The sequence below is a fragment of the Salmo trutta genome, chromosome 35 (genome assembly GCF_901001165.1).
Source record: "Salmo trutta chromosome 35, fSalTru1.1, whole genome shotgun sequence".
NCBI lineage: Eukaryota > Metazoa > Chordata > Actinopteri > Salmoniformes > Salmonidae > Salmo > Salmo trutta.
In genome coordinates, this window is record NC_042991.1 from 14,028,413 (window position 1) to 14,047,280 (window position 18,868).

The 18,868-nt window shown below is 41.3% G+C and overlaps 1 protein-coding gene across 3 annotated transcripts in view; it reads right to left on the minus strand.

Moving 5' to 3' along the window:
* Positions 1 to 1,501: 1,501 nt before the first annotated feature.
* Positions 1,502 to 18,868, minus strand: part of nudt14 (nudix (nucleoside diphosphate linked moiety X)-type motif 14) — an 82,840-nt gene continuing 65,473 nt past the window's right edge. For all 3 annotated transcript variants that reach the window (XM_029733404.1, XM_029733406.1, XM_029733405.1), the window contains 3 exons: positions 18,611 to 18,675; positions 15,448 to 15,703; positions 1,502 to 7,543 (listed from right to left, as the gene is read on the minus strand). In XM_029733404.1, the coding sequence (XP_029589264.1) occupies positions 7,294 to 7,543; positions 15,448 to 15,703; positions 18,611 to 18,675 (571 nt within the window). In that variant the 3' untranslated portion in view covers positions 1,502 to 7,293. The remainder of the gene's footprint in view (positions 7,544 to 15,447; positions 15,704 to 18,610; positions 18,676 to 18,868) is intronic.

An 18,868-nucleotide genomic window follows, 5' to 3' on the forward strand; every position in this document is an offset into this window, starting at 1 on the left:
TCTCTATGACAAACACTTGGTTGCGTCACAATAATATATTGGCTCCCTGCACTTATTCACTTCCCTTTATGGATGTCAAAGGAAATATGGAAACTCCCTCTAGCCTGTGCCTATACCAATGCAATGCGTTCACATTTGTGGAGTAGTGAACGAGTGCACACTTCAGGAAGAAGAGATTGGGATAACCCCTTAGTAATGGAAATGCCAAAAAATAACAAGATTAGATTGCACTTTTAAGACATTCAGAATCCAGTGACTTGACTAAGACAGACCACTGATTTAAGACAAAGGAAAATGTAGCTACACTTCGATAATCCAAACCCTGACTGAGAAGTGCCTTGTACCACTGAGAAGTGGTCATTATGGGGAGCTGCAGCAGAGTTCTCTCTGTATACATACAGCAACATCAAAATCACTAGTTTCCCCCATCTAGAACTGGAATAAAGTTCAATGTAATTGTCAAACCGGAGAGGACTGCCCAACACTTACTACACCATAACTAATCTCTACCTCTCACCCCAGACCCAACTGCTGTTGTTAGACTTGTGACGTGCAGTTGCCGTGAGGGCAGAGAGGTTGCACTTGGTTAGCTGATGCGTTCACTTGTACTACCCCCCCCCACCCTAATCGAGTCCACTCTCCTCAAAAGGGTATGCATGACTGTCTAATGATTACTATTCCACCTTCAAAAGAAAATACCAACACAAATATTGCCATGGCAATTACACTTCACTCCACTGGTGTCAAATATTTAGCATTGGACATGTGAGCGACCAAGAGCTCTTTACTACACCTCCCTCTCCCCCCACACACACGAGCGCAACAAAAGGAGGAATCGGCTAGCCCTCTGTTTGAATTAAGACACAGCGTGCAATTCAGTATTGTATGAATCTATGTGAGCAAAGGAGTGAGAGAAAGAAAATTTTGCTGATCAGAGCACTTAGAAGGTCCTACTGGACCTTCTATCGCTTCTCTCTCCTTGGGTGTGGAAACGGGGCAAAAAACTCAAAACACCTTTTTGTGTGTATCAAAAAGAAGGATGTGAAGTGCTACAGGGTACAATAGTAAATTGGCAAAATGTAGATTTAAGGTGCTCTGGTTATTGATCATTAAATTAAAAAAACACGACAACCAACGCACCCTTAAGTTTAGAATATTCCATTCAATTGAACATTCCACCACGATTAATATAGCAGTGCCTTGATCCTCGTGGTTGAACTTTTTTTTATACCGGAGATACTTCTACCATACTCATGTTATAACCATACTCATGTCATCCTCTACCATACTCTAGTTACAACATACACTCATGTCATACCATAGTCATTCACTTTTGCTGGCTTCCCTGTTTAGCAATACGCGGTGGAAGGATAGGTGCGGTTAGAAGGGTGTTGTGTGGGATTTTTTAGTGCATGCTACTTTTGTAAAGAGTTGTGGAAAGAGTTCTCTTGAAGGTCTCATACAGTTAGCCAGAGAAATTAAAGGACAATTGAAAAAAATACATGATTTAGGCATCAACCCTCTTTTATTTACACTTAATGCAGTTCAATGAAACAGTTAGTGCACATGCAAAATATAATATTTAAATATATATATTTGCACCAAGTGCCATAAGTAGGTTTTTTTTAAATTGTGAAATATTTTAAAAAGAACAATTACGAAATCAAGTTAAACATATAAAACATGAAATATTACTCAAACACGGACCACAATGAATTCACTCCAAATAAAGCAGAAAAACTCTGATAAGAAACATTGACACTTAACTTTGTCGATATAATTTCTCAGAGAATAAATTCAAAGAAAACACTAATTCCGTGTAAGACACAAAAAAAATCACAATTGAACAAATTGCTTTGCAGTATAACCGACAATAAATGCATAAACTAAAATAAATCAGGGGCTTTAAATAGAAATTACAATTTAAACCCCCTTTCTTGAGAACATAAGCAACAACTGATATTGTCACAACCTCGTTGCTTGTAATGTATACTGAAACTACTCAAGCATTTGAATTGTCAAATAAAATGAAAAATAGATGTATTTTTTGTCTTGCTCTCATCTATCACAAAACAATATTCCATGCTCTCAGAAAGGTACCGTTGAAAAAAAAAAATTGCAGTTGCAATATCAAGACAGAGTACACAAAAAAGTGGTATCAAACAAGTATGTATTGAAAGGGAGATATAAGATGCATTCTATCCCAAAGAGAACTCCACCGAAATTGACACTTCCGATATTCATGGAACGTTTGATATGTTAGTGCCTTACGGGCATGCCAGCACGCACGAAATGCAGATTTTTTTTTTTCTTCACATAGTCCATCGATGCTGTATGCGCTACAATGATGCAGTGTGACATGCCTACTTGCCACACGGTGATGGAGGTATAATCGTCGAATGGTGTTATTATGGTAGTATCCAGCATTGATATGATTGAGAGACCATTTATTTATTTTACCTTTATTTATTTAACTAGGCAAGTCAGTTAAGAACAAGTGCTGGCAAGTTTTTTTAAGGAATTTGGACTCTTCACCAAATAGCTGTTGATGGCTTATAGGTTTCAGTTAAAGGCGCAATCTGTATGTTCTGTCTTTCAATGGTCACTTCGATGAATGATATGTACCCAATGTGGTACAACTGTCTTACTCCATCATAACACCACATCTACAATTGTATTACTCTATGTAGTATCATCTTTGTCAAAAACAATGCATAGCTACAAAATATTTCCTATAATGATCCTGTTGCTCTCACTGACTGTCGCTCCTTGCATCTGTAGGTCAGTCTATGAATTTCAGAGGGGTTACTTCGAAGCCCCATCCCTCACTTTTCCAAACAAAAAGTGACTAGGCTGTTAAAATTACAGATTGGGCCAGTGAAAGGGTTTGATACCTTATGACATAAGGCACCAATGTCCTGCTATGTAAACTTATACAGAGTATCAGTCCTTAAACACATATGAGTTACAGCTGTACAAATCAAGACCATCCAAAAGGTAGGAGGTAAGCGCCAACAACAACTTTTGGTGGAGTTCTCAGTTAAGATTTTGTCTTAGCAGGGACAATGCATGGTCAATGAATCTACCAAAATCTAACTCATCTGGATTTGAATGAAGGCAGACATCAAATAAAAGATTGTCTCATAGGAACAAAGGCAGAGGGGACAGTGTGTTCAAGTCTGGGGTTATAGATTTAAAGCTGGACTCCTTAATGGTTAAACAGTCACATCCGTTTTTGATATTACAACAACAAGAAGTCACTGCAAACAACGAACACTGTTTTTCCCCTCCGGACATCATTGCACGCACGATAGAACATCAGAATATGTACTGCATTTTTTTTAAAACCACCTTAGGGCAACGCTCCTCACCTCCACTTAGGCAACAAAACAATAACAAAGCCCATGGAGCGGACAGTGGCAGACATTGTTTCCCCTACAGTGGACTCCATCTTTACGGGAGAAACTGTAATGGTTAAGACAACTAAGTTACAATAGTTCCCTGATAACACTTTTAGCCTTCGAAGCCTAACCCAATTTCACTTTATAAATACTTACCATGATTCAATCAGCGGGGCAAAGGAAGAACAAACCTCATACATGTTAAAGCCTTCAAGAGCGAAAGAAAAATGTGTCTGTTCTGCTATTTGTATACACTGTAAAACTATCTAGCTAACTAGCATGAGTATATCATGTCATCTTTTTTTCTCTGTAAAAGAAAGTCTAGCCATTCCAGCAAAAACCATGCAATCCTGATACTTGATTGACAAATGATTCCAAATAGAGGGAGGAAGAATAATTTGGGAAAACTACATGCTCAGGGGAAAGGGCCCACCTTGGCTATGGAAGACCGCAGTCCAGTCCTTTTGAGGTCAATAGGACATTGATCAAGTCCCGCCCCCCCTTTACAATGTTATGGTAAGGCAAACACCCCTGGTTAAAACTATTTAACAGTTTAACTTGCTATCTAACAGCATCATCATTACTGATATCCTCCATCTATCCACACAACATTATTAGAGAGGTCACTCGTTTCAAGTTGATATACCTGGACTTTACTCTGACTTCCCCACAACTTTTCCTACACCCGGAATGCTCTGACCGACATGGATCAAGGTTGAGTTACAGTGACTAAATATTGAGTCCGAATAACGGCTGTGCTACTCACACGGCGAACATAGTAGTGGACTAGAGTGTATTAGTTGCATCTCAAATCTGTCAGGAAATGCATGGTTGATGGTAACAGTGCAGTAAGAGCCTTACAGATTAATTGTTCATTTGAAAAAAGAATTGTGGGTTGTAACAGTTGGACCATCAAACCAGCTAGCTGGGCCAAAAAATAAATTATTTTCTGGTGTTAAACTGGTTCTCTGTCTGAGAAGACATCAGATAACGGCAATTCCATGGTGACTGAATTACGCGGAGTCTCAGATTTTTCACTTTACAATGTATGCCAAACAAAAACTATTGATAAAAGTTTAACAAACCATACAACTCTATGCACAAGACTGCTTTGAACAATTTACAGAGTACATAAAAAAAAGGAAAAACTGCAGATTAAAGTTTTGTAACAGAATTACAGTAAAATCTCCCTCAGTTTTACTCTGTTACCAAAATTTGTATCGGCACAGTTCTTCCTGTAAATGTGTTTTTGTAAAATGTTCAGTGGAAATTGTTTAAAGTAGTCCTCGTGCATAGAGTTGTGTTAAACTTTGAAATGAATGGTTTTTGTTAAGTATACATTTGAAAGTGAAAAATCTGAGTTAACCATCACCATGGAATTGCCCCTAACCAAATATAACAACTGGCCTCTTTTACAACTCTGGGAAACCGAGCCAGTCTTTCACAAATGTAAACAAAGTTCATGTATAATATTTTGATGTTACATCAACTGCTACGTTAAGACCTACGTGGCTATGGAATGATGACACCCAGAATGCAATTACAGGCCAATTCAGATATCAAGCTTAACCCAATGTGATCAAAGTTCAACTAGGTAGCTAGCTGTACAAGTCCAAAACAAGTGAACGACTATGTATTAAGAACTTGCGGTTTCCTTATTCTACCAACAACTACTAGACCTTGCTGTTAAGCCTTCGGTTAGGAAGCCAAGATACTCATTTTCAAGCCAATAGTTTATTTTCAATCGTTCTCAAATTGAATTATAATTGCTAACTATTTGCTTTTGATTCTTATATTACCACCGCTTCATCGGTTTTTTAACAACTTATTGTGGAAGGGGCCATGAATCCACACACTAATATGTTGCCAAAAGAAAGGTTTTTCATGAGATGTGTCAATTCACCATTTAGGGCTTTAACAGGTCATAATATTTGCAAACTATATAGAAATGTTACTACATCATCACCATACATAATGTTTAAAAAGTCTATGGCTAAGACGGTGCAGAATGGTGATCCCTGAATGTTACCTCGTCAAGGGGGGGAAACCGTTTGGACCTGAGATGTTAAGCAAGTGCTTTTGAGATTGATTGTTGTCTTAAGCTCCATCTGTCCCAAATAGGGTTGCAAATCCCAGAACCATTCCCAAAGTTCTTAGGTTTTTCAGAAGTCCCGGTTGGAGGATTTCCAGTAAAACTGAAGGGAATCATCAAGGAGGGAATCCTCCAACCGGGATATCTGAAAAACCTGTCATGCACCTCTAGTTTCAAACCACCATAGACTTGGATAGCTGCTGTTGTTGATTTCTGTGGAAATGGGGGTGTTTTGAAGAGGTCTGGCCAAAACAGGCATAGGGAAAAGAGGGGTCTGTCTAACTGTTGGGCCTCGTCTCTCAGATTCACAAGTTAAAAAGCGCAACCATTTTACTTCAAGCCTCACAGACAGTGCTGGTATCAACAAAACTCTTCCGCCCCTGCCATCAGGTTCAAAACAACAAGGGGGATCACAAAACACTGCGCTAAGGGCTCAGGGTGCTGTTCCAGGAAGCTGGGTCAAGTAGCATGCTAAACTTCCTTCTACATGTTACAAGCTAGGTTTTCAGTTTCCTAAAACAAAACTCCAATTGACCCTACTCAAAAACACTGTCTGAGATATACATAACGCTCTTGATCTCGGCCAATATCAGTGAAGCCTTCCTGCTAACACGCACGTATAATTGTGAGAGCAATTGTCCACCAGAGGGTTCTCACAATTTCACAATTAATGATAGTGGTTACTAGTGTTATCAAAATGCTCAGTATCATAGTATGATATTACAATACTTTCGAGTATTGTGATACTGAGTATTGTGGTGCTGGTATAGTGCAACATTAGTTACTGTAATACATCTCCCCAGTGTAGAGGTAGGTCATATTCCCGTGGTAGTTAAAAGAAGCCTCTATCGAACGTACAATTTAAATGTGATCTCATAGGAGTACACACTACTGTAGTGACACCCCTGGATTCAATGCAATGCTTACAACTTATCTAATCGCCTCTGCTAACTGAAATGTTGATTTGTTTTAAAATCAGACCATGATCAAACTACCAGCTATCAAGTATTGCTTAGATAAGTGTTTCCCAATCCCGGTCCTGGTGGATCCAAAAGGTGAGCAGATTTGTGTTTTAGCCCAGCAATAACTCACCTGACCATCAAGCCATAATAATTAGTGGAATCAGGTATGTTAGTGCTGGGCTGGGAGAAAAAAAAAATTGGCACCGCTCCAAGACTGGGAAACACTGGCTTCGAGGCTGAGTAGATCGTGGAGAAAGTAAGCAAGGCGTGCCTGGACCAGCTGCAGTAATCGAACAGACTCAGCAACGGCCGTCGTATGTAATAAGCCCTGGCGCTGACTAAGCAACAACATTTTTGCATTCCTGGAACATGATCCAATCAACGGTAGACGAGCAGCTCCGAACGAGAGCGCCATCATGTAGCCATCTTCGTGAGATTGCACCCTGGACCTCTCTGTGAGGAAAAGGTAATACATTTACAGTGAAAACTAACAACGAAAAGTGCTGCTGGCCACCAGCATATGGCAAGTTTTAGAGGAAAAGTAGTAAAGACCACGTAAAAAAAAAAAGAATGAGACAAACCTCTGAAAAATAACAGTTAGTAACGAGAAAAGACGGTCGCCCTGGGGCCAACTTATATGGATATGGGCAAAGGCGAAGGGATTGGGAGTAGATTGAAGTTGTCCCTAACCACTGACAAAGGGTCAGATTTTTTTCTCCATCCCCCTAATTGTATAGACTAGGCCTAGGGGTTAGGGTCATTGATCCCAGATCTGTGGTTAACTGCAACTTCCACCTCAGGCGGAAGGGGGCAGGGACGGGGACAGGTGTTGGGTGGGTTAAACGTTGGTGGAGATCTTGTACTTGGGCGACATGTTGTTGTGGAACCAGATGAAACTAAAGATGACGCCCATGGTCTTGGGGATGCTCTCATCATAGGCAAAGGTCATGGCCTCGTGGAGGGGCACCTTGACCACCTCGATCAGCTCGCCCTCCTGCGGCTCGCCGCCGCCCTCACCCACACAGTTCTCGTCCGACACCTCGGCGTAGAACATGGTCTGCTTGGCACCCGTCACGCCTACACCGGACCTGCCGAGAGAGGTTACACACACACACACACACACGGTCAAAGGACCGTAAGTCTATTTGCGCCAGGTTAGCATTTCACACAGCAATGCGAAACAGAGTGAAGCATGCACAGCTAGGTCACTAGCCCTTCCGACAGCAATAACCCTACAACTAAATGTTTCTTCTTACCACGGCTGTATAAAAATGACCCCTACTATGTTCCTACTTCGCATACTTCTCCCCCCCAAGTCTTAGTTTGATAGCTGGTAGTTTGATCATGGTCTGATTTAGAAACAAATCAACATTTCAGTTAGCAGAGACGATTAGACTAAGCATTGCATTGAATCCAGGGGTGTTGTTGCAGAAATGCATTCTTGAACTTGTGAACTGTCATGTCCCTTAATTACAAACTTGTATGGGATCCGTAAATATGAATGTTAAATGATAATAGCCTAGTTTAGCCAAGGAGAAAGCGCTGCGCTATATAGGGAGAAAGACAGGGTCCTTCCTGGCTAGCCATGATTGGCTGAGATAATGGCGGGGATGGACATGATTTGTCGGTCATATCTAACTCCACAAGTCACAGGCTTCTGTCGCTCTACTGGCATTGACACTTTCCCCCTTTTTTTTTTTTTTAATATCGACACCATTTAAATGTTTTATATTGATACTGCGCTGTTGAGGAAGTAAGCATTTCACTGTACCGTTTACGCCAGCTGTATCCTGGTCATGCGAACAAATAAACATTTTAATTTCATATACAGTGTGTGTTTACCAGAGACAATAATGTGAAGAAAAACATGACCTGCACCAAAGTCAGGTTAAAGGCTAAGGACTATATAAAGTGTATTTTTACTTTGAGTTATTCCTTATTGTAGGCTACTACTTTAAATCTTGAAATATTTTGGTTGTTTTCTACACTACCTCACTCTTCCTCTGTTTAGCATAAAGTCATACAGTTAGTTACATGCTTTACATGTGAATTCTTAAAAAGATGAGTGGACTAAAGGCATCCGCATGCTTCCCATCCAAAACGGTTTGTGCATATATGACGACATTTGTGTTTTTTTTAAGTCTTCGGCAAGGTGTTTTTTTCCGGCTGTTCGCGCACACAACATTTCTCCTCTAGGCAACCCGAAGTTCGTAAAGCAGAAGTCTACGCCCCTTCGTCGGTGGTTGGTCAAGAGTAGGGATTCTTCAATGAAGTTTTTGTTGTCATTCAACGATAGACTACTTGTTTTCATGCACATTTTCTCACTGGAGAAATAGTGCACCAAATATCTTAGTTAGATTTAAAATGCTGCAAAAACGTAAAAAATAATGACAGATTTCTTGAGTTCCCTTATTAATTCTGACGATTTTGAGGAAGTGTATACTGGCTACGGCATCAAGATGGGCGAACAGCACTATTAACACCTTTTTCTTGTTTTTCAAGCGAGGGTCTTTATACTTGCCATTCTAAGAGGATAGTCTCTCTCTCTCAAAAAAATTCTGTTTGGTTTTTCTTTGGATTTTCTCCTACCATATCTATTGTGTTATATTCTCCTACATTTTTAAACATTTCTACAAACTTCAAAGTGTTTTCTTTTCAATGGTACCAATTATATGGATATCCTGGCTTCAGGGCCTGAGCAACAGGCAGTTTACTTTGGGCACGTCATTAAGGCGGAAATTGAGAAAAAAGGGGCCTAGCCCTAAGAAGTTATGCAAGCACACTCGTTCGGTTCGCCTATGCCGAAGCATGTAGAAGCCTTAAAGGTATGAACGATGCTAAATGGGTGTAAACAAAGAAGAGCTCTCTAGCAAGTGTGAAATCACCGCAAACATCTTTTAAGGGCTTTTCCTCAAAACTGGGTTTACAAGTGTATAAACTTTCAACGCAGCATAGCTTCCCAATGTTACACCAATTGTAATGTATGATATAGATACACCATTACAAAGCTCTGGAACTGAACTTTGTAAAAAAAATTATATTACATAAGCTCACATATAGGTATGCAGACCGTTGAACCCTTTTAATCTTGATTCAACCTGAATGTGATCAGGATGGCACAGAAAACAATAATATACTGGTTTAGGGATAATTCAATCTCCATAACGCTTAAACAGAGAATGGTGTCAGCATAGCAAGAAAAATCACATCCTTGGAATAAAATAAAATATGTAAAATATTTATTAAAGCAGTGTTACAAAAACAAGTGTTAAAAATGTTAATTTAAATGTTACTACTCTGGAATCAATTGTCCCAGCTTACGGCTGAGACCTCACACACAGACACCATTCGTTTGTCTGGCTCTTGTTTTGCCACTATGGAAGAATTCAAACATCCATTGTTAGCCAGTCGTGTACCCAAAGGGGCTGGGGCCTGTGGGCGCCTGTCACCACGGAAGCACCCAGAGCACAGTGTTTCAAGCTAAGTACTTTTGTCAGGCACTCCCTCATAGGGGGCCATGGGGTTAGCCATGGGGGTTAAGACGATACCCATCTAATAAGACGGGAAGAAACCTACACATAACAATGCCGATAAACACACAGCCACAAGTCGTGGAGCTGGTGGGGTCAAATCAAAGGCATGTTTGGAGAACGGAAGTCTTCACTCTCCAGGTGGAGGGAACATGGGTAGGGAGGGGGGAGGTGCGGCTACGTATCTCAGCTGTTTGACGCTGCAGTGTTCTAGTGTCAGAGTACAGACCGTCATTTGTAATTGTTTGAAACCATCTTTGGAAATCATGATGATGGATAGTTGGTACTCCAAAGGCCCTGGTTACCATCTCCTTTTCCTGTTAGTCTTACCTACATGAATAAATGAAACTACAACACTACCATACAAACAATACAACTGAGTGGATTTTTTTAAAATAAACTAAGCTTTATATCAATTTATGAACATGCTGGTGATGGCTCAAACATACAGTTAAGGTCAAATAGCTGGTTAAGGTTGCTGCTAATGTACAGTGCGTTGTAAATGTCTGTATTAAGAAAAAGCGTGCTACGAATACATTTTTTATTAAGACCCAATGCAGTCTTTTGAATTGTATTTTTAAAATCAGCACCGTATGTCTAACAGAGCACTGTGTGTATTTAATTAAAATAACTCCAAATATAGTTATCATTTTCCCCTGAGCCTCCTTTTGCCATTGAAATGCTCCGTCTGATCATTATGTTACTTTTTTGTTGATATTTTTCTTAAAACTGCATTGTTGGTTAAGGGCTTGAAAGTAAGCATTTCACTGTAAGGTCTACAACCGTTGTATTCGGCGCATGTGACAAATAGAATTTGATTTGGGCGTGTTGATACAAATTTTTATACATTTACATACACAGCCCTGATTGGCAGACAGGATCATCTAGACCCCTCAAACTCAACTCTGGACCATGAAGCCAGTTCCACGGGGTACACTAGGTGGGTGCAATTAATTATCTGGTAGAATAAATAAAAAAACAGCAGGCTCCGGACCTCATAGGGTAAGAGTTGAATACCTCTGGTCTAGACTCTAGAACAGGAGTGGGCAACTCCGAGGGCCTGATTGGTGACACACTTTCTCCATCCCTAGCAAACACAGCTGATTAATCAAATTGCACGATTAGGTGATTATTGGAGTCAGGTGTGTTAGCTGGGGCAAAACTGTGACACCAATCAGGCCCTCGAGGACTGGAATTGAACACCCCTGCTCTAGAGACTACCATGAGTACCCTTTCAAAGTAGGGAGGACACATATGCAACTAAAAGATGACTGGTCATTGCTCAGAATAATCAGATCAGATTGTGTTGTCATGCTGTGGGCCAAAACCTCCATCCCACCTGAAGAGGCTGAAATTCCAGGCCAAAAAAGTATCATTAAAGCTTACACTAAAATGGTATTCTCACAATTTCATTGTTAATTTCTACCTCAGTGTGGAAATATCATACAAAAACAGCAAAATCACATTTCACTGGACTGCTCCTTTAAATGAGTCAATATGGAGCAAGTCACCACTTGTACCGCGATAGACAACGGCAAAGTGGAAGGAGATAAAAGTGTAAACGAACACCATTGTCATTGACGCAGAATAGCTTTGTTACAGATGCAGATACGACTTCAGCAATTTATTTTGCCGTAGGTTCGTGGGTGGACAGGGAAATGCAAGCAAATGCTCATGCAAATATCAAGAAGAAAGCTGGTCTGTCCTTTGAACTCGATGTAAACACCAAGATTCCCATCGTTCCACCCTTAAGCCAGGGTGGCGCCAGTGAATTGTTAGGGTGCGTTCACAACGAGCAACGCAGGGTAAAATGACAGCGCCAACTCAATGTACTTAAATGGGGAGGTGCGTTGGAGTGGTGAAGGGGTAGGGTCTTGCTTGCATGAGATTGCGCTAAACGCACATCAAACTCCGCATCAAATTACACATAGCACATACTCCTCCGTCAGCTCTGCCTGCGACTGCGTCGCCAGTGTGAATGCACCCTTACCCAAGATTGAGCTTCTCAGTCACACATTTGTCTATTGTGAAGAAAATTTGCCACGGAACACCTGAATGCATGCATGACTCCTTTCTACACGCACCAAAATTACAAATCTGTTTCTCTGAATTGCCCCGTGAAAGCCTAACACTATGATGGTATTTGTATAACTGAGCTAGTAATGTTGGCAATAGAACAAGCTTTCAAATTATGCCCACCTGGCCCAGATTGCCCACCTGACAGTAATTCTGTGATGGCGGGGATGGAGGGCTGTGTTTCAAACAAAACAACTACAAGTGTGCTTGCTCTAGTCCCTCAACAGCACAGCTAGGAATGCTCAAAAAAAGCATTTTATAGTTGAAATCATAAAAGGAACTGTGCACTTTGGAGAGGTGTGTGACCACTTGGAGGCATCAGTTAGTCCTTGGTTTTATGTTGCATCTACTCCACATTTTTCAGGAATATTCTGATCATGTTACTGAATGTATCAAGAGTATTTTCAGATTTCGTTATAAACAAATACAGTGAAAAGTACAGAATATAAAATGCACATAAAATCTAAAGTGCAATGGATTCAGTCTTATGTCAGGTGAACAGCAGTGTCCTCAACTTTGGTCTAATAACTTTTCCATCTCCAAACTGTTCCTTTTTGATTGCTACCCTGCTTATGCATTTTTCATAGGCCAATTCCCACGAGTGTAAAGAGTTACTGAGGGTCCTTTGGTCATATCAGAAGGGGTGCCTTCGCTCACGTAAAAGAAAGATTTTGAATGTTATATAATTTTTGGGCATCTCTGAGATATGTTCTATAGATTCCCAGGGTCATTTCATGTTTCATGTGTATCGGAGCTCTTGCCGTTCACGCAGGCAGAACAACAACCGGTCTGACATAGCATCGTGATGAAGCCACTCTCACTATACTGGAAGTTAATAGGAAGATCACTTTTAAATTGTGAAAACATCTATCATACTGTACATGTCAGATTTCTGGCCAATGTCATAACGCAGGAGGTTGTCGGCTCTCGAATGAGCCATTGATCATATTTTTGCAATATTTCTACCTCGAGAAATGTGTAATTTAACAGAGGGTCTACTGCATTTCTCCTATTTGTCTGCCTCTTCAGTCCAGGGTGTAAATGCATGGTGCCGTTGCAAATGTCAGACTCAACTCTGTGAAGCACACAATCTGCAGGTTGAACATGGCGAGATTGTAGACTCCTAAATTGATAGTGCAGTTGGTTTAGGTGGTTGTACAGCTAACTAGCTACTTCACATGCTGATATTGACTTCGGCATTATTGTGTGTAGCTACGTTTGCTAGCTACTTATCTAGCTAGTTAGCAAGCCAGCCAGCCCCTAGAGATCATTGTGGGTTTTGTAGTCGACTTGAGTGAGCTGCAACAGATTTCCACAACGATTTTCCAGTTGCAACCAACCTTACTATAACAAAATTAAACATTTGTTCACAACCCAGCATTTTTATGTACGTAAAGTCAAACCAGGAAAAAAATATATACAAGACGGCTCTATATGATGGAAAAAATGTGTTTCAGTAAAATGTTATAAATGCTGACAGACCATTTGTTCAATCATTTGTTCGTTCGACATAGTGGGATCTTTTTGTGTCTGTAAAATTAATTATGCGAGAAATGGTGGTGGAAACGCATTTATGAGCAAATATTGATATAAAAAATCATCATTATCGAAGAAAACTTGGAGTCACCCGATGATATGGTGTGTGGTCCTCCCACTATGACTCAGGAAAGCATGTAGTTTATTTATTAGGCTACAGATGAAAAATTATGATGAACTTCACAGGGTGGTGAAAGTGCACGGTTCCCTTGATGCTCCTTTCCAATAAATATTGAGGGTTTAAATCTGGTAACATGACGATCGATGCTAGACTGCCGTTTGACAAATAAATAATATTTCCACTCGTATCCATAATAATATAATGTAGACTAGCCTACGCACACAGTATCTGTGAGCTGTTGGCTACAGTGCAAGTCCCAATACCAGAGAAGGCACATTTGCTATCATCAGAGTTGAAAATGCGATGGAAACAAATTGCACTTTAGATTTGTATTAGGTACATACAGTTGAAGTCGGAAGTAAAAACTCGTTATTCAACCACTCCACAAATGTCTTGTTAACAAACTATAGTTTTATAAGTTGGGTGGACTTTGGCCTTACTCATGATTCAAATCTATTTTGTGAAGTGCACCAGTCCCTCCTGCAGCAAAGCAACCCCACAACATGATGCTGCCACCCCCATGCTTCACGGTTGGGATGGTGTTCTTCGGCTTGCAAGCATCCCCTTTTTCCTCCAAACATAACGATGGTCATTATGGCCAAATAGTTCTACTTTTGTTTCATCAGACCAGAGGACATTTCTACAAAAAGTACAATCTTAGTCCCCATGTGCAGTTGCAAACCGGAGTCTGGCTTTTTTATGGCGGTTTTGGAGCAGTGGTTTCTTCCTTGCTGAGCGGCCTTTCAGGTTATGTCGATATAGGACTCGTTTTACTGTGGATATAGATACTTTTGTACCCGTTTCCTCCAGCATCTTCACAAGGTCCTTTGCTGTTGTTCTGGGATTGATTTTCACTTTTTCGTATCAAAGTACGTTCATCTCTAGGAGACAGAACGCATCTCCTTCCTGAGCAGTATGACGGCTGCGTGGTCCCATGTGTTTATACTTGCGTACTATTGTTTGTACAGATGAACGCGGTACCATCAGGCATTTGGAAATTGCTCCAAAGGATGAACCAGACTTGTGGAGGTCTACAATTTATTTTCTGAGGTCTTGACTGATTTCTTTTGATTTTCCCATGATGTCTAGCAAAGAGGCACTGAGTTTGAAGGTAGGCCTTGAAATACATCCACAGGTACACCTCCAATTGACTCAAATGATGTCAATTAGCCTATCAGAAGCTTCTAAAGCCATGACATCATATTCTGGATTTTTCCAAGCTGTTTAAAGGCACAGTCAACTTAGTGTATGTAAACTTCTGACCCACTGGAATTGTGATACAGTGAATTATAAATGAAATAATCTGTCTGTAAACAATTGTTGGAAAAATTACTTGTCATGCACAAAGTAGATGTCCTAACCAACTTGCCAAAACTATAGTTTGTTAACAAGAAATTTGTGGAGTGGTTGAAAAACGAGTTTTAAATGACTCTAACCTAAGAGTATGTAAACTTCCAACTTCAACTGTATGTTGCATAGCCGCACAATGTCTATATGTATGTATGTGCATGCTCGTATGCATGTCTGCTTGTATGCGCCTGTATGAAGCAATGGGTGTGTTGAGCCACACCGTGTAGGATGAACACGGCCCTAGATGCTGATCTTGGCTCAGTTTTGCATTTTCCTCACTAACGGTTAAGGTTAAGATTAGGGGAGTGGAAGCTGATCCTAGATCTGTACCTAGGGGAAACTTCACCTCGAACTTCACCTCATAGGTACACACACACACCTGTACGAGGTAATCCTCCGCAGCTTGGCGACTGGCACGTCGTAGCCGCACTCCTCCAGCACCTCCTGCCTGGCAATCTCTTCCAGCGACAGGTCAGCCTTGTCCACCAGGCCAGCGCATAGCTCGTAGGTCATCCCCACGGAGCCTGGGGGCGTCTCCCCGCCCCCCACCGCAGCTCCCTCTTTCTCCTCCGCCGCCTGCTCGCCCGAGTCAGGGGCCTTGGGCTTGGTCCTCTCCCACTCGCACATGTACACAGCTGCAGGAGGAGAGAGAGAGGGTGGGTGGAGAGAGTGAGAGGGGTAAAGCTAGATAGCAACAGATGTTACAGTATAGTGAGTGACTTGGAGGCCTATAAACCGTTTTCTCAGTGATGTATCGTTCCTTTCACTTCTCGACAATTGAGACTGTGATAGTACGCAGTTCATATGAAAGTCTACGTTTTAATCCTTCAAATAGGCCACAATTGAGATATAATAATTGTCTGAAACTTTGTTTCTGTGAACTGCATGTCTAGTAAAATCCTACCACTATAAAATCATGAAAAGCATAACCCCTAAACTCATAAAAAAAACCTTACTGGTGGAAGGAAAAACCGTAATAAGAGTGTGATAAAAATAGGGTGACACACTTACTTTATTCAAACAAATCAGCTTGACCAAAAACGCCTGTGAGCGATTTTGTCGCCTCACAATAGCCTCCAAACAACGGCTGACCTTTTTAGACACATTGTTCCTCAAGCAATGGGAAAAAAGTAACTGAATGCATCCCAAATGGCACCCTATTCCCTTCATAGTGCACTACTTTGACCAGAGCCCTAAGTAGTGCACAATACAGGGAATAGGTTGTCATTTGGGACACACAGACATTCAATGTGAGGCCTTCCTTCCATTCTGTGGAGCGCACTGTCCCCAGCAACTTAGTGGCGAACAAAGGACATTCCCTGCCTCGCATAGTAACGGGGGCCTTTTGCGCACTATTACACAAGGAAGCATTGTGTTCGGAGGTGAGCTGGAGTAAACAAATGCATCCAATGTTTTTTTTCATAGAGTGTAGACACGGTGCGTTTTTCTGTATGAAATTAAACTGGAAGATAAAATCAAATCAAAGTCTACTGGTCGCGTACACAGTTTAGCAGGTGTTATGACAGTGCAGCGAAATGCTTATGTTGCAAGCTCCTAACAATGCAGTCAAATGTCAAGCAATTCAAATGAAAAAATTAAAAAAAAACAAGAAGGGCAAGACGAATAGATTTACCAACCCAAATAGCACTGTAGCAGTAATAAAATGCAATCTATAGTGCATTCGGAAAGCATTCAGACCCCATCACTTTTTGTTACATTACAGCCTTATTCAAAATTGATAAAAAAAAAAAATCATTCTCATCAATCTACACACAATACCCCATAATGACAAAGCAAATACAGATTTTTATAAATTTGTGCAAATTTATAAAATATAAATAACTAAAATGGCACATTTACAAAAGTATTCAGACTCTTTACTCAGTACTTTGTTGAAGCACGATTACAGCCTTGAGTCTTCTTGGGTACGATGCTACAAGCTTGGCACACCTACATTTGGGGAGTTTCTCCCATTCTTCTCTGAAGATCCTCTCAAGCTCTGTCAGGTTGGATGGGGAGTGTCGCTGCACAGCTATTTTCAGGTCTCTTCAGAGATGTTCGAACAGATTTAAGTCTGGGCTCTGGCTTGGCCACTCAAGGACATGCAGAGACTTGTCCCGAAGCCAATCCTGCGTTGTCTTGTCTGTGTGCTTAGGGTTGTTGTCCTGTTGGAAGGTGAACCTTCGCCCCAGTCTGAGGTCCTGAGCAGGTTTTCATCAAGGATCTCTTTTTACTTTGCTCTGTTCATCTTTCCCTTGATCCTGACTAGTCTCCCAGTCCCTGCCGCTGAAAAACATCCCCCAGTATGATGCTGTCACCACCATGCTTCACCGTAGGGATGGTACTGGCCAGATGAGAGGTGCCTGGTTTCCTCCAGACGTGACACTTGGCATTCAGGCCAAAGAGTTCAATCTTGGCCAGAGAATCTTGTTTCTCATGATCAGAGTCCTTAAGGTGCCTTTTGGCAAACTCTAAGTGGTTTGTCATGTGCATTTTATTGAGAAGTGGCTTCTGTCTGGCCAATCTACCATAAAGGCCTGATTGGTGGAGTGCTGCAGAGATGGTTGTCCTACTGGAAGTTACTCCCATCTCCACAGAGGAACTCTGGAGCGCTGTCAGAGTGACCTTCGTGTGTGTATGCACTCCTCCGCTTGTGATACATCAAATGGAAGACGGATGAGATCTGCACCTCACCCCATTGTAACCTACACCAAAGACATTACTGATGGCACCTCCCCATGGCTTTAGCAACCTTCCCTAGAATCAGTTAAGCGGGTGAGATATGGGCCCCATTCCATTTTGGTCCCTATCCCCTACCCTTTGACACAAACTCTTCAGGGTTTGCAGATCTAAGAGGATGGGATACATGTAAGCACCCAATCCTTCCACATAATATGGGGAATGACCCACAGCCTACCACAAGCAGCCGAAAATAATATATAATTAAGCGCCTGTTTTTCCCCCTCATCTGTCCACACCAGGGTTGGGTTAAATTCCATTACAATTCCATTTAAATTCACAAAGAAATCAACCCCAACCCTGGTGAATACCACAGGGGTGGCGGGAGATGAAGGTAGGCGTTAGCTGATGGAATGGAACAGGGCCGCGTGCCATGGGATGACTAATGGCTTTCAAAGCCTTGATGGGGCGGTGCACCAGCCGGGTGGAGAGAGTCCGTCAGCATTTTTCACAGTAGTAGACAAGCCTCGACAGTGCCAGACAGATCCCAGGCCACGTGGCAGGGGGCATATTGTTGCACTTGACACGCTCAAGTGGGAGTTCAGCATAATACACAGGTGTTGGGTAAGAAGCTTGGAATGTGACAATAGCAGGGTTTCCCCACAGGGATAAAGCAAGGTTGTGGTGGGTTCGAATCAGACCCACACCCTTCTAACACACTTTCTCTGCCTTACTTTCCTGCCCCTCTTCACTGTCTAATAAAAAATATATGGAAAGGGATGTGAATTTCCAGTCCTTAGAATAAAAAATAAAAAAACTGTCCTTGTGGATGAAAGTTGATTTGAGCAAAAAGGCGGTATTACCTGGGCGGAACTGCTTGACCAAGACGAAGCAGTGCGAGGTGGTGTTGAAGATCAGAACCGAAACACTGGAAAGAAAAGGGAGCAGAGGAAAATAGTTATTCAGTTTGATTCATTCATTATTTTGAATAAAAGTGAGAATCAAAGGTTTGTTGATTCAAAATTATATTGGTTGCTGTACCGGTACCCCCTTTATATAACATTGTTACTGTTATTTTATTGTTGCTCTAATCATTTGTTATTTTTCTTTATGTTTTACTT